General features: G+C 33.3%; 2 protein-coding genes, 1 long non-coding RNA gene and 1 pseudogene across 3 annotated transcripts; 1 reads left to right on the forward strand and 3 right to left on the reverse strand.

Annotated features, from left to right (window-relative positions):
* Positions 1 to 290: 290 nt before the first annotated feature.
* On the reverse strand, positions 291 to 1,161 carry LOC147920797 (uncharacterized). Its single transcript, XR_015590448.1, has 2 exons — positions 1,056 to 1,161; positions 291 to 606 (listed from the first exon to the last, which is right to left on the reverse strand). It is a non-coding gene; the product is annotated as an uncharacterized LOC147920797 (long non-coding RNA).
* Positions 1,162 to 1,637: 476 nt separating this feature from the next.
* Positions 1,638 to 3,977, reverse strand: LOC104766664 (uncharacterized). The gene is made up of 6 exons (XM_010490587.3): positions 3,595 to 3,977; positions 2,757 to 2,880; positions 2,508 to 2,580; positions 2,329 to 2,377; positions 2,107 to 2,230; positions 1,638 to 1,981 (listed from the first exon to the last, which is right to left on the reverse strand). The coding sequence occupies exons 2-6, from the start codon at positions 2,772 to 2,774 to the stop codon at positions 1,874 to 1,876; spliced, it is 372 nt and encodes a 123-aa protein (XP_010488889.1). The 5' UTR covers positions 2,775 to 2,880; positions 3,595 to 3,977; the 3' UTR covers positions 1,638 to 1,873.
* A 1,302-nt stretch (positions 3,978 to 5,279) lies between these two features.
* Positions 5,280 to 7,847, forward strand: LOC104766665 (uncharacterized). The gene is made up of 5 exons (XM_010490588.3): positions 5,280 to 5,757; positions 6,161 to 6,285; positions 6,396 to 6,707; positions 7,015 to 7,184; positions 7,270 to 7,847. Exons 1-5 carry the CDS (start codon positions 5,461 to 5,463, stop codon positions 7,800 to 7,802), a joined length of 1,437 nt encoding a protein of 478 aa, XP_010488890.1. The 5' UTR covers positions 5,280 to 5,460; the 3' UTR covers positions 7,803 to 7,847.
* A 4,961-nt stretch (positions 7,848 to 12,808) lies between these two features.
* LOC147920798 (uncharacterized) lies at positions 12,809 to 13,617 on the reverse strand (annotated as a pseudogene).
* Positions 13,618 to 15,187: the final 1,570 nt, after the last annotated feature.

The following is a 15,187-nucleotide window of genomic DNA, read 5'->3' on the forward strand; positions in this document are numbered from 1 at the left end:
CAAGGATCTTGTTAACTAATACTATGATGAAAATACAATCTTGATTTACAACTCTTTTTTTTGTTTTTTATCTACACCTTAATTAAAATAGTACTTCAAGATTGGTACCTCAAGTACGAGAAGAAGAGTTTACAAAAGTAACTTCTAAATCACTTCCATTTGCATAACCAATCCGACAATCCGCATTTGCATAACCAATTCCAAGTCACACAACAAAAATATTGAAATAGAAAAATACACTACGTATTAATTTTCTGTCTACCTAATTAATTTAAAAAACACATACCACATAAAAAGAAGAGAAATAAGGTTTATCATTTTGCATTACATAATTGTAGATAGTGAATATAAATAAAAATTTACAACTTGTGTTATGAGTAAACATAAGAATATATTTGGTACATGTTAATATTTGTCAAATTTCTTAGTTCTTTTTTGCAAAAGGATTACAATTATTTTTATTGATATTATTCCTACATTCTGTTAAGGTGGCAGAGCACCTATACGTCGCTTTAAAAGTAAGATCTCGGCAGCAGTACACATTATTTCTTGTTAGATAGCATGGATCTTTCAAAGGTGGACTAGTAAGGTCTTTGAAGAAATTACCTGTATAGAAAAAATCATTTGAAAAAATTATGGAGTATTCAATTGGGCAATTATCACTAAAATGAGTTTTTTTTTCCAAAAATATATTTCTTTTAGTTTTTTTTTTCCAAAAATACCACTAAAATGTATTTTTTTCTACAAATACCAAAAAGTGATTGAACTATTTTTTTTTCTATCAAAAACTAATCCCTAAATCCTAAACACAAAACTCTACCTCTAAAAACTATAATCTCAATCTAAATTTGTCAACCCAAACCTAAGAAAGAAATTCTACCCAATGAAAAATCATTTTTTGTGTTTGTAGTATTTTTGAAAAAAAGTTAAGTATTGTATTTTTGAAAAAAATAATTAAATTGTGTTATTTTGAGAAACTCCTCTATTCTCAATTGTGATTATAGAAGTGTCCATGATGATAAACAATAAACCATTAATAGATATACATAACATACATTCATAAAGGCTAGCCAGGAAAACAAAGACAACACAAAAAACAGCAAATTTGGAAAATGACATTGTGATTCTTGTGCCAGATACGTTTTGTTGTTTTAAATTAACAAGCTTAAATGTAAACGTATATATATATATATATATATAATAGAATTCTAAAAGTAGTAAATTATTTTTGAGGGTAGTCCGAAAAAATTGTAGTTAGATTTGTTTGGTCAATTTTTTTTTTATCTCCTCGATTATCGATGTTTATATTTTATTTTATTTTATTGTATATTAACGTTTTTTTTTAATTTTTTCTTCAATTTAGAACAACTTATTTTTTTTTAACAACATCCACATGATGGATAGATTAGCTACAAAGTTTCTAAAATTTGCTAAAATTAATTAGTGATAGAGATGTATTCTTTAAAACTTGTATCAATTCTAAGCCAAACAAAGGAAAAATCTAACAAAATGTCTTCTTTAAATTTGTAATAGTTCTAAACCAAACAAAGGAAAATATAACTTCTCTCCAGGAGGCCGAACAAATATAATTACAAAACATCTGATATTCATATTATTCAAATTACTAATCATTTCAATTGAATTTTAAACTCATATTTTAATATTAGTCATTTCTAATAACATTTTACACATTTCAAAACTAACAACACTTAAAAGTTTGGAGACTCAAACAAAGAAATGGTCATTATGCCCTGAAAGCTCATGTATGCGTGGTTTTGTTTTCTTCTTCTGCTGCCGTAAATGGAAACCGAAATGGCATTGATGGAGATGGAAGAAAAGGGAATTACATGTACAACCAAGAAGGAAAAAAAATTTAGTGTTGAGGAGTGACAAGAGTCGTGGGTTGGTCTTCACGGGTCTCAGGTTCGTCTGCATCATCTTTAGAAGAGTTTCGTGAATGCAAGTTCTTCACCTCACCTAACTGCAAACGTTAATCATATACTGAATAAGCCAAAAACAGATTTACACACTTTTGTTTTGTTTTATGACAAAACTAATACTGTAATATGTAATCGACAACTATAAAGATTATTCAACAATCAATACCTCTCTCAGGGTTTCTTGATGTTTAGCGAAAAGCTCATTGTACTTTATTTGCAGATCACACTTCTCAGCTTGAAGCTTCTCATACTCAGAAACAGATGGACCACCTAGCTTTTGTTGAGTGAATCTGAAGAAGAAAACCACAGAGACAGAACAGAACTAGATTCAAAAGCCCCATGAGAGAAGGCTTGTCATTTTGCTCGTATAGAGAAATCAGAGACTTACTCTAGAGCAGAGGAAGGCTTGTCATTCTGCTCATATAGAGAAACGAGAACTAGATTCAAAACCCACCCCCATCGCGTTCCAAAACATACAAAAGAGTACAAAGCAAGTTATTTTGCAAGAACAGGTCAAATTATTCGATTAAAGAAAAAAACAATTTACAAAGGAAATAGAAATTATACCTTTGGTGAGTGAATCAAGAACTCCACTTGACTCCAGATACTTCCTGAAAGCTTCCTTCTTAACCTCTTTCTCCTGATTCATGCATACACAAAAAATAAGTTCAAAGACTGAAAAAAAATATATATATACTTACAGAGAGAAAGATAACTTAACTGAAGAAGATGACAAGTTTCAGTGAAGAAAAAGCAAACTTGAAATGAGAAATAGAAAAACAGACTTAAATATAGGTTAAGGCAAGTTATACATACCTCTTTGTACCGCATCATCGCCTTGTTCGTGAAACACACAAAAGACGAAATTTTTTCTAGTAACTCTTATATTAAACCTCTTCTTTTCTCCAGTTGGGTGAGAAACTTGGACCTATTTTAGATCCTGCAAAGAGTAAAAAAAACACACAAGATCATACCTTTGTTAAGACAAAACATAAAAATCAGTTTAACATAGACATAACTTAAGCAGAGCCACTTTATCCAGCTATTGAGAACAAAACCTTTGAATTCTCCCATCTTCTTCATTCCAAACATATCACATCGCATCAGCACATTAACCTCCTAAGTTTCCTAAACCTATCCACCCTAAGAACTCCTTTTCCCAAATTTCGATTTTTTGTTCGTAGGCACAAAGCCTTATGATGGCAAAGAATCTATCTTAACACTCCAAATCCAGTGGTACGGATCCATAAATTTCTCGAGCAGCTTCTCTATCACATATTCTATCCACTTAACGAGAGAAACAAAGGGCCAGCTTTGTTGAGAAAAACATAAAATTCAGTTTAACATAGACATTAAGTTAAGCAGAGCAAACTTAAGCTCCCACTTTATCCAAACTAATTCACTACTACTACCATCTTCTTCATTCCAAATTAAACCTCTCAAGTTCCTACACCCTCCCACTCCAGGAAATTTTTTCCAAATTTCGATCTTTTTGTTTTGTTCTTATGCATAAAGAAGCCCTAACGATGGCAAGGGATATTTTTATTCTACAAATTCCAGTAATAGCGTAAACAAAATCATACATTTTGACAACAATACAACTAGAACAAAGACATCTATAATCAAAATCCAAAACCCAAAATGGGGGATTTACCTCTTCAAATTGTTGGAAACTAGACACAATTTGAGATCCAAAACTTTGTGTCTGTCGGTCGGTGCTTCAGTTGTCTTCTTCAGTACATACTTGAATTGAAAATAAGAGAAAGATAAGGAATACTCTTTTAACTATTTTTGTTGTAAAAAAAAAAAGAGAAATCTAACTAATATGCCATAAACAATTAATTTTTTTTTCAAATGTGTCATAATCTTTAGAGTCTTTCCAAATGTGATATAGTGATGGCATAAGGGAAAAGGGAAAGACTAAATTATTCTTGGCAAAATCTGAAGTAACTTAAAAAACAAAAAAACAAAAATTCACCCTAACCACAAAAAACTTTTCATCTTTCACTTCCTCTTCTCCCATGTTCACTCTTACGCAACTCTATGTGTGTTGCTCTCTTTTCTTTTAAACAAATCAACTTATCCTAACTATAATTTTGTTTCCAAATTTCTGGCAACCCTTTGATACATATGACACGTCGCTCTTTGTAATTATCCTTTGAAATTGTAGTGGAAGAAATCGCAGCAGGTTCCCGTCACATTATGGGTCAGATCTAGAATTTGGAGAAGTGTTTATTGTGGACAACATAGAAACTCAGTAAACTAAATCTCAGTAGACGAAATCGGTATGTTATTATTATTGTCCACAAAGATATTGTCTATCATGAAGTGTAATTCTAGTGGAAGAAATCTCAACAGGTTCCCGTCACATTATGGGTCAGATCTAGAATATAGAGAAGCGTTTATTGTGGACAACATAGAAACTTAGTAGACTAAATCTCAGTAGACAAAATCGGTGTGTTATTCTTATCATGAAGTGTAGTGTTCTTCTAATGTCTATTTTGTGTTAGATTTTGTCTATCATCATGTCTCTGCTCCAGTTAAGTCATGTCTCTTGTTGTTGTCTACTGTGATATTGTCTTTCTAAAGTTATAGAAATTGGAGTGGACAAATTCGCACAACTCAGTAGACTAAACTTTAGTTGAAAAAATCGTTTTGTTATTATTATTGTCTAGTATGATATTGTCTATCATGTGTAATTGGAAGATCGTTTGTTCTTGACACCCTAATAAATCAGTAGATGGACTCGTTTTCAAAAAATATTGTCTACCATTTATATGTTGTCCACTTGGTATGGGTGGATGGACTAGTTCTAATTTGAATATGTTGTGTCCACCACTACGTGAACTTGTCTCAACTTTAATATGTTGTCCACAACTTCGCGTGGACTTGTTTCGATATTGTTATGTTGTCCACCACTTTGTTACTATATATTTATCTGTTTTCCATCAATTCTCGTCCACGCGTCTGGGAAATATTTATTGATCACACGCCCGTCTTTCTCCATGTGCCACCATCAATAGAAATTCAAGTGTAAGGACTTTCTAGTAAAACTGAGTATGCCATATTTAATGGATATGAAATTTTTGAAAAGATGAAACAACATATGGCACATTTGGAAAGAATTTTGAAAAATAGGGCAGAAATGACAAAAATCCCTAAAAAAAAAACTATTAAGTTTTGTATAAAAAGATATTAAAGTCTAACTATTTTATTGAGAAATTTTACAAAAGCGATAATTTTTATAAAAAAACATTGAAAACAAAATATAATATTGGTTATCTAAATTCTAAAGTACTACACTTCCAATTGAACCAAGCAATAAACCGAAAACTATTTAATTCGGTTTGATTCAACCAAATTTGATCAGATCTAATATTTGACCCGATTCCATGGTTATTTATTTGGCCCACTCTCTTCCAACTTCTCCGACGCTAATAAGACGGTCCTTCCGGTGCTTCTAAAACCCATCCTCCATATTTTGGTACATTTGCCCTAGTCCCCACAATCGACCCCAGCCATGGGTGACGAAAAGAAAAGGGCGAAGAAGAAGAAGAAGAAGCGTGGTAGTGGTAGCCAGAAGAAGATGAACACTGATCAAACAGAGGCTTTCAAATCGGTCTCCGATTGGCTCTTCGTAGGTTCTTCTTCTTCTTCGACATCTCTCTCCTCTTCCTCTGATGACTTTGCCGTTACCATCAATAGTGGCTCTTTGAGATGTGGAGACAAATTGGTGTTCGAGCTTCACTCTCATTCAAATCGCAGCGATGGGTTTCTATCCCCTTCGAAGCTCGTCGAGAGGGCTCATAACAATGGGGTTAGTTTCATATATATATATATATATATATATATATATATATATTTTTTTTTTTTTTTAAATTGAGAGAAGATCTGAATTAAATTGATAGAATGAATAAAAGGATAGAAGATCTTAAGATTCTGATTAGTTTTTGTCCATCACAACCGATTCGATGCACTAAATGGTTTTTGTGACCATAAAGATTATAGCTTTGTACCTCTGTTTTAGTGGGTCAGCTTTGGTTTGTTGTATATTTGGTTGTTTTTCTTTTTTTTGGTGATACTATTCCTTAGGAATGATATGAAACAAGGGTTTATATCTTTCCAGCATGATTACACAATTGCGCATGAGTTTACTGCTATTGGCATGATGATATTTGAGGATTATGATTGCTTCTCAATGTGATCAAATAAATAAGCAGGTGAAAGTTCTTTCGCTAACGGATCATGATACTATGGCTGGTATCCCAGAAGCAGTCGAAGCAGGACGTAGATGCGGAGTTAAGATCATTCCGGGTGTTGAGATCAGCACATTATTTGGTTTGAGGTGTGTCTTTCTGATCTTGCCCTGACTTCCTTGTTCTGAATCATAATTATTTAGTCCATTTTAACGTTCCATCAAAAGTATATATGAGAGATTTACTTGCCAAATTCCAGAGACTCTGGTTCTGTGGAGCCAGTGCATATACTTGCTTACTATGGCACTTCGGGTCCAGCTATGTACGACGAGTTGGAAGATTTCTTGGTGAAGATAAGGGATGGGCGTTTTGTCCGTGGGAGAGAAATGGTCTTGAAACTGAATAAGCTCAAGATACCTCTAACATGGGAACATGTCACCAGGATTGCAGGCAAGGATGTTGCTCCCGGCAGGATGCATGTAGCCAGAGCTCTTCTTGAAGCAGGATACGTGGAGAATTTGAGACAAGCTTTCACTAAATATTTACATGATGGTGGACCTGCTTATGCCACGTAAGTTCTGCTTCTTCGCTATGGAACCTTGTGGGATTTTAAGTGTTTATTATAAACCATATGCTAGTCCATTCAAGGAGCATTGTAGTTGATTTCAACAGTTTATCAACTATATTAGAATAGGTCAACTGGAGATCTAACATGCTGGGAGAAAGTTTAGGCAGTAAGAGTTTGGGGTATTCTGGATTGGTCTTGGATATTCCTTTAGGCATTGTTAGAGACTCTTAGATAAATCAAATATCTTATCTGGTTTAGTTTGTTGGTACCGGTTTAAAACCTATCAGTTGTATCATACTGTTTTTTGCAGAGGGAGTGAGCCTATGGCCGAGGAAGCAGTAAAACTTATATGCAAAACCGGTGGTGTAGCTGTGCTTGCACATCCGTGGGCATTGAAGAATTATGTTGGTGTTATCAGGAGATTGAAAGATGCTGGACTTCATGGGGTCGAGGTTTATAGGAGCGACGGCAAGCTAGAAGGTCTCCCTCCCTCGCTCTCTCTCTCTCTCGATTATCTATCTATCTATCTATTTGGGTTCACTGAATTTGAATGTTGATTGAACAGTGTTTAGCGTGTTGGCTGATACCTACAGTCTGCTGAAACTAGGAGGATCAGATTATCATGGAAAAGGCGGACGCAACGAAACAGAATTGGGGAGCGTAAATCTCCCCGTGACGGCACTGCAGGAATTCTTGAACGTTGGACGTCCTATATGGTGCGAAGCCATTAAAGCAACCATGAGAGCATTCTCTGACCAACCATCTGAGTCAAACCTCTCCAATATCTTACGGTTCGATAGGGCAAGGATTCTGAAAGGAAACTCAGCTTGGTCTTGTGGTAAGGAGTTGATGGACCGATGTCTAGCGGTTTGGTTGACGAGTGTTGAGAGAGAAAGTGATGAGTTTGAGGCTCTCAGAACGAAGCTTTCTTTTGTACCAATAACGTCAAATGGATCATGTATCACAGTTGGTCCTTGTATATTTGAGTCTCTTCTTACAATGCTACATATTGTGTGGTCTCTCCACATCAATCAAATTATCAAACCAACGAAAAAAAAAAAAACTAGCAAGATTCAAATCCGTAAGCAATCTTTGTAAAGTTACGTTTATTTTTTTGCAATAATTTCTATTTTTAAATCGAAAGAGTTGAGTCATTCAAATTTCAATTAAAGAAAACAGATTTAGAAAAAGATAAAAGTTCATGATAGACTTTTTCATTTTTATTTTATTATATAGGAAGGTAAAAGGAAGATATTTGAAACTTTGCACTCATTCTTGGCACTCTCTCCACTCTTACCCATCATTACACTCGTTTGTGTACAGTTCATTGTTTCCTACGATTTATTTTTATTTTCTAACTATACACTTTCATATTTAAGTCACTTTTCACTTTCACTCTCTCCACTATTCACTACCCATAATCTCGAAGTCCAAATGGATTTTATAGTTCTCTTCTTGTATCAAGAGATTGTGTAACTGTTGAGGGTGAAAAAACTGTGGTTTGCATTCATTTTTGTCAAACTGTGCAAATGTTTCAATTTTTTTTTTCATTTTTTTTTTCACTTTTCTATCCAAATTAAGTCTGCACAAAAATATGCAACCGTATACAATTAAAAAAAAACAATTCTTAGATAAGTATATGCATATTTCTATCGGGATATTTATTGGATTGGGGTTTTGTTGAGCAAAATATTTGAAATTAGGTAGTATGGTTCGGACTCTCGGTTTTAGGCCTTTTTAGTCTAAGGGAAAAATCAAATTTTCCCTTAACCTTTGTGTCTTCTCCTTCCTTCTTTTCACCAGACCACAACCACAATCACCTTTCTTTCGTCGAGCAAAACCATGGCATCTCATTTTTTGTTTCATACACACCATCTTCGTCACCTTGAAAACCAATTCCTTAGCTTTCGAAAAACAAAAAACCACTCCGACACCCACACCATCTCCGAATGGATAAATTCACTAGATTTCATCTATTTTGCTTTGGATGAGAAGCTATACCCTAAAGAAATAATATCTAAGAACCCAAGGGTTCCAATCATAAACATTAATCATATCAAAATTCTCTTTTAATCTTACATGAACCACAAACGAGATAACTACCGAGGAGGAGGAGACGATAAAATTCATTTTTACCCATGAGAATGGACATGATCAACTAAACGTTCATCGACTGAGAGATCTGAACATTCACGACAGTCACAAGTCTTTCTCTTCAAACCACGACGGTGAGATCTGAGAACGTGGTTGAAGCGAGAGAGAAATGTGAGATTGAGATAGAATCGTTTAGTTAAAGGGCAATTTTGTTTGTTCAGTCAAATTAAAAAGCCTATTCCTGTAACTCATAAGAATCTTTAAAAAAAATCCTCATTTTTGTAATTGATCCATATTTCTATCACATGACTTAGGTAATAATTATGTTATCTTACCATATAACAGTATATTGGATGTTAGTTTAAAAATTGTGTAAAAAACCTAATTTTCCCTTCTTAAAATTCAAAATTTTAATTTTATCATGTGTTATGTATTTAAAGATAATTGAAATAATTAGTAATATATATTTAAAGACGAACCTTCACTTTTGGTAATTGAAATAATTAGTATTATGTATCTAAAGATATTAAAGTTTTATGTTGAAGTATATATGTAATTAAAACAATTATTAATGAATTCTGACTTTTCAATTTGGTTCGGTTCAATAATTGCATTAAAAACTGGTTAAATAATTTATACAAAAATCTGTTTAAAAGTTGTTTTAGTTATCAAAATATAGAATATTATTTCTTAATTTCAAATATAAGTATATTTTTGATATGCATATTTGAAAAAAAAATGTCTTTAAAAATGCATTACCTTGTCTCTGTAATACAAGAATTTTAAAGATCATAAAGTTTTAGGTAAAATTAGGAAGAGTGACAAAGGTGAATTCTCCTCCCATTAGAATGCACTAGAGTCCTTCTTCGTCACACTTTACTGGAACTGGAACCGAACACATCTAACTACAAGTGCAACCAAAATGTACTCTTTTAAATTTGTAATAGTTTTAAACCAAACATGGAGAAAATTAACCTATATCTGGAAGGCTCTAACAAATAAAATAACAAAACATTTACTATTTATATTATTCAAATTACAAATCATTTCAGCTGAATTTTAAACTAATATTTCAATATTAACCATTTTAAAGAATATGTTACAAATTTCAAAACTACCCAACAATACTTAATTTTTTTCACAAACGTATTATTAATATTATGATGATAATCTTGATTTTTTTTTAATACAATCTTTAATGGTAAGAATTTATAAATTTTAGTTAAATCCTTAAGTGGTAGTGATTGAGTTTGAAGCAAATGGAAAACAATATCAAATCACGCAAAACTTGAAATCAAAGGATATAATAATTATTAATTTATTATTATCAATCAATACAATAAAAGAACAATATGTTGCTTTCCTTGTGTGACACATCATCCTCAACATTGAAGCTGGTGTTGACACCTTATTTAAAATCAATAGCCAATGAAAATATTTCAATTAATACAACTAAGATTTCTAAACCAATAAAAAAACTGTGTGTCATTAGGCATGTCAATTAGGTCCAAAGCCCGCAGGCCAGCCCAGCTCGGCCCGGTCTTGAAAAACACCAGGCTCGGGTTAAAATATATGTCTAGAAAAATCGGGCCTTTTGGACTCATCCCGTTCGGGCTTTAGAGTTTTTAGGGCTTATCCCGATCGGGTTCGGGCGGGACCGAAAACCCTTATACAAATATAATTATATTTTTTGTTAACATTTTTGTTTAATTGCAATATTTTTTAATGATCTATTGTATATAAAGTTTAAAACTCTAATTTTAATTTTCATATTTACTTAATAACCTTACTTAATATTTATAAAAAAAAATTTCTGTGATATTTTATATAAATTACATATTTCTTATTTGGTTAAAGTATAAAAATATATTTGGTTTTAAATTTTTTTAATTTAGATTAAGTTGGATTTAGTGAATATAGATGAGTTATTTAAATTTTGATTGATTTGTTTTATATTGCACATTTAAACATTGCTTTTTAAGACATATTATAAACTAACTTATACTCCCTCCGATCCCATATAAGTGTCGTTCTGGGACCTTTTTTTTTTTTATTAAGTGTCGTTGGTTTTGGAAAATGGAATAACACAACCAAAATTACTAATATACCCTTAATTAAACTAACACAGATTACTAAACTGAAAATACGAAATATTGAAAATATTACATCAACATACTGCATTAACGATGGATATCAATAGACACGATATGAAGAGTCACTTAACAATATATATTGGGTTAGTCAAAAACCTGAAAAGCAACAAAATGGCAAATCCAGTGCAAATAGAAGAAAATGGAGATAAGCAAACTAATGTCAAAGTGGTGCATGCCTTTGATCTCAACAAAGTCCCTGAGGAAGAAGAAGACTTTCATTTGAGCAAGGAGATTACTGATGTGAAGCCAAAAGTGGTGCATGACTTTGATCTCAACAAACGCTTCATTGCGGAAGGAGAAATTCATCCTGACAAAGAGATGCAAGACATGATTCTAACATTCTATAAAATTTATTTTTCATATTATTACTAGATTTTTCTGTTGAATTTTCTACTAGTGGTCTCTTCTTTATATGATCACCAATAAGTTATCCTATGGTTTGTTCTCCAAATAATAAAAAAAGAGAAATCCAGTTTCTAAATATCAGAGGTTCACATATCCATACCAGAAACAAGCAACAAAAAACAAATGTTTCAACGATGAAGCGATCAAAGTGGTTCACGTAAAAAGAAATGATCTTTTACACCTTTCAATGGCTTCTTTGAAGTTATCTTCATCCATTGATAGCATCTTGGACTTAACTAAATCCTAAATTTTCAAGGAAAAAGGGAGATGAAAACAAGGAATCACAAGACAAGTAAAGCTTGCTAACTGGTTGATGAGTAACAAAAGTGAGGATACCTCCATTGTGGCATTTCATACTTCAGTAGCATCTAAGCAACATTTATTCAGTTCTTTTATTATCTGTGAGTGAAAATTAGCCGGTCTAAAATATGGAAGCAGTAAAGAAGGAGTCGCAAGAACCTGGAAAGAATATATCTATTCAGAGATATATTTGCCATAGTACTCCAAAAACCTGGGATTAGAGTATGTACCTTCTTGTTGAGACATCAGGATAGCCTCTTCTCTGCAAAAAAATAGTCGTACCTTTGATGTGAAACAAATATTGGAAAGAAAGGAAAGGGAAAATAGTCAAAACTGAAATCAGTAAGAATAAATCAACTGTAGTGCTTACTGTGACATTGATGCAGCGGTTCATCTTGCAAAACATGTCATTTGCTAAACGCTGGAATACTATAAACAAGGATGAAGTGATTGAACAATGTGTGTAGTAATGAAGAAAGAAAAACATCTTCCTGGTTACTATATAGATTGAGGGTCTACCTGTTTCTTTTTCCACGACCAGTATATACTCTGCTAAGCTAACAATATCTGCAAGCAAGAAGATGACATCCAATTATTTACTCCTAACACAATATTGTCAGCTTAGAAAAGGATTTGACTTCTCAAGAGAGCATAAAACATCATTTAAGATGATTGCAACTACTATATGATACCGTCGACTTCCTTTACAAGAACATGAACAAGATATGCCTGAAATGAAGTCATTTTCAGAGTTATACTTCCTGATGCCAACATGAAAAGTGAATCTTATGTTTCAGTCTTACAGTATTTAGGCTGTTTAAACAATCAAACTTCCTCACAGCTTCCCTAAATTTTAACCAGCCCATTACCAACCTAGAACCTAAAAGAATGATGAGGTGGATCCCAAAATAAGGACATGCCTCAAGATAGAAAGCATTGCAATTGTTATCAAGAGTACCCACCCGTTTCCAACAGAAACCTGCGAACATCACATGAATCACAATCTCATCACATCCTGATTCTCAAACGGGGATTACAATTCTTCAGAAGGAAAAATTGAATTTGAAAGTATTCAAGTACAAACCACATTCAATTTGAATAAGAGTCAGATAATTCCACATAATTCATCTACCAAAATAGCAAAAGGAAATCTTACTCTCTTAGCTGATTTCTCACATTTTCTACTATAGTAGAATTACATTTAATTTGCTTAGGAAGCTGACCCTCTCGTTCCAACACTTCTTTCCTCATGTGTGGGATTTTATAATTATTAGACCCTCCAATTCTCATTGTTTCTTGCATGCAAAGTTGCAGAGTTAAGAAAATGTGGTTTATCTTTCTCGCTGGATAATCTTCGTAAGCTGTTTTTACCGCGTGAATAAGCTCTTCAACGTTCTTCGGACATACCTTATGCTGTAATGCTTGGATAGCACTAAAAATCCAAGATCAAGAACATTTAAGTCTGGAGAATTTGGCGGTTGACACATTAATCGAATATCAAAACCATTCTGGGACGCCGCTGCTTTGAATTCTACATCACTTGGATCCACATGCGTTCTCGCATTATCTTGTTGAATGTAGATAACTTTATCTACATCCTCACGAGGCCATTTCTCACGAATTTTGGGAAGAACTTCTTCTATCAACATTCTTCTCACATCATCTCGCTTGACATATGTAATTGGTTTTATTTCCATTGTTCCAGCTTCTCTGTTTCTACTCCGTCTTCTTGCAGGTTGAATTGTAACAAACGGCCAAACCCCAATCTTTCCAGAGAAAGTTTCGTTTCCATCAGCATCGAATCTCGGACGAGCCATTGCAGCTAACACCATAACTTTGCCAATAAAATTCTTACTTTGGCATGCCCGTATCGGATCATCTTCTTCACGAACTAGATAGTAATTCTCAGTTCTTTTGGTTATATAGAACCACTTTTCATCAATATGTACAATGTTGTACATATCAATAAATTGTGGTTCGTGACTCAAACTCTGAGGATCCAACATTTTAAGGCAAAAGTGTAATCTTGCTACCTTATTTTCTTCTCTGAGATGTGGTTTTAGTGCATTCGAATGACGTCGCAGAAGATCTTCTTTCACACGCCTGTAAAGTACACCATAACTAATTCCAAGGTCTTCAGCCAACGTCCTCAAAGTCGTCCGTTTAGATAGAGGTGTATTGATGATCTGTTGTATGTCTATTGGAATTTTCTTACGCCCACATCTTTTTTTCCGTCTTTGAGACACATCAACAGATGCACCAGCAAGAGTGTCTTTAGCTCGTTTCCATATCCTTTGAACTGTTCGAATATGCACTGAAAGTGAATCCGATACCTCTTTTGTGGTATGTGTACCCAGATTTCCTCTCACACTCCTTTCAAGTAAAGCGTTATAGACTGCCCACCTTTGACCATTAGTGTAGTTCCTTTTCTTACCAGCAAGAGTATTACCATTTGCGTTAGGTCCTGCTCCAAGAGGTAATTGTTTTATAAATTAGCATATGCATAATCAAATCACAATGCATATTACATTATACTTACAATTAAAATCAGAATATATAAAAAAGTTTACGAAAGCACTTACCTTGGTCTTCAACCAAGTGGTCTTGACTTCCTACAGTTGCATTATGTCCTGCTCCAAATTGTAGAAACATAGATCAACAAATTGTCCTGCTCCAAGAGGTAATTGTTTTGCATAATCAAATCACAATGCATATTACATTATACTTCCAATTAAAATCAGAATATATCAAAAAGTTTACGAAAGCACTTACTTTCTTCTTCTTCTTCTTCTTCTTCTTCTTCTTCTTCTTCTTCTTCTTCTTCTTCTTCTTCTTCTTCTTCTTCTTCTTCTTCTTCTTCTTCTTCTTCTTCTTCTTCTTTCTTCTTCTTCTTCTTCTTCTTCTTCTTCTTCTTCTTCTTCTTCTTCTTCTTCTTCTTCTCTTCTTCTTCTTCTTCTTCTTCATCTTCTTCTTCTTCTTCTTCTTCTTCTTCTTCTTCTTCTTCTTCTTCTTCTCTTCTTCTTCTTCTTCTTCTTCTTCTTCTTTTCTTCTTCTTCTTCTTCTTCTTCTTCTTCTTTCTTCTTCTTCTTCTTCTTCTTCTTCTTTCTTCTCTTCTTCTTCTTCTTCTTTTCTTCTTCTTCTTCTTCTTCTTCTTCTTCTTCTTCTTCTTTCTTCTTCTTCTTCTTCTTCTTCTTCTTCTTCTTCTTCTTCTTCTTCTTCTTCTTCTTCTTCTTCTTCTTCTTCTTCTTCTTCTTCTTCTTCTTCTTCTTCTTCTTCTTCTTCTCTTCTTCTTCTTCTTCTTCTTCTTCTTCTTCTTCTTCTTCTTCTTCTTCTTCTTCTTCTTCTTCTTCTTCTTCTTCTTCTTCTTCTTCTTCTTCTTCTTCTTCTTCTTCTTCTTCTTCTTCTTCTTCTTCTTCTTCTTCTTCTTCTTCTTCTTCTTCTTCTTCTTCTTCTTCTTCTCTTCTTCTTCTTCTTCTTCTTCTTCTTCTTCTTCTTCTTCTTCTTCTTACACACAGATCACCAATCAATTTT

The sequence above is a fragment of the Camelina sativa genome, chromosome 19, assembly GCF_030686135.1.
Source record: "Camelina sativa cultivar CO46 ecotype springtype chromosome 19, ASM3068613v1".
NCBI classification, from domain to species: Eukaryota; Viridiplantae; Streptophyta; class Magnoliopsida; order Brassicales; family Brassicaceae; genus Camelina; species Camelina sativa.

Excerpts from the sequence above, each read along its gene's own strand:
- LOC104766664 (XM_010490587.3), bottom strand. Across the intron at positions 2,231-2,328 it reads AAGCCTTCCTCTGCTCTAGA|ATTCACTCAACAAAAGCTAG; the intron begins GTAAGTCTCTGA and ends TTTCTTCTTCAG. Across the intron at positions 1,982-2,106 it reads ATCAAGAAACCCTGAGAGAG|TTAGGTGAGGTGAAGAACTT; the intron begins GTATTGATTGTT and ends TAACGTTTGCAG.
- LOC104766665 (XM_010490588.3), top strand. The coding sequence starts at position 5,461 with ATGGGTGACGAAAAGAAAAGGGCGAAGAAGAAGAAGAAGAAGCGTGGT. Across the intron at positions 5,758-6,160 it reads AGAGGGCTCATAACAATGGG|GTGAAAGTTCTTTCGCTAAC; the intron begins GTTAGTTTCATA and ends ATAAATAAGCAG. Across the intron at positions 7,185-7,269 it reads GAGCGACGGCAAGCTAGAAG|TGTTTAGCGTGTTGGCTGAT; the intron begins GTCTCCCTCCCT and ends TTGATTGAACAG.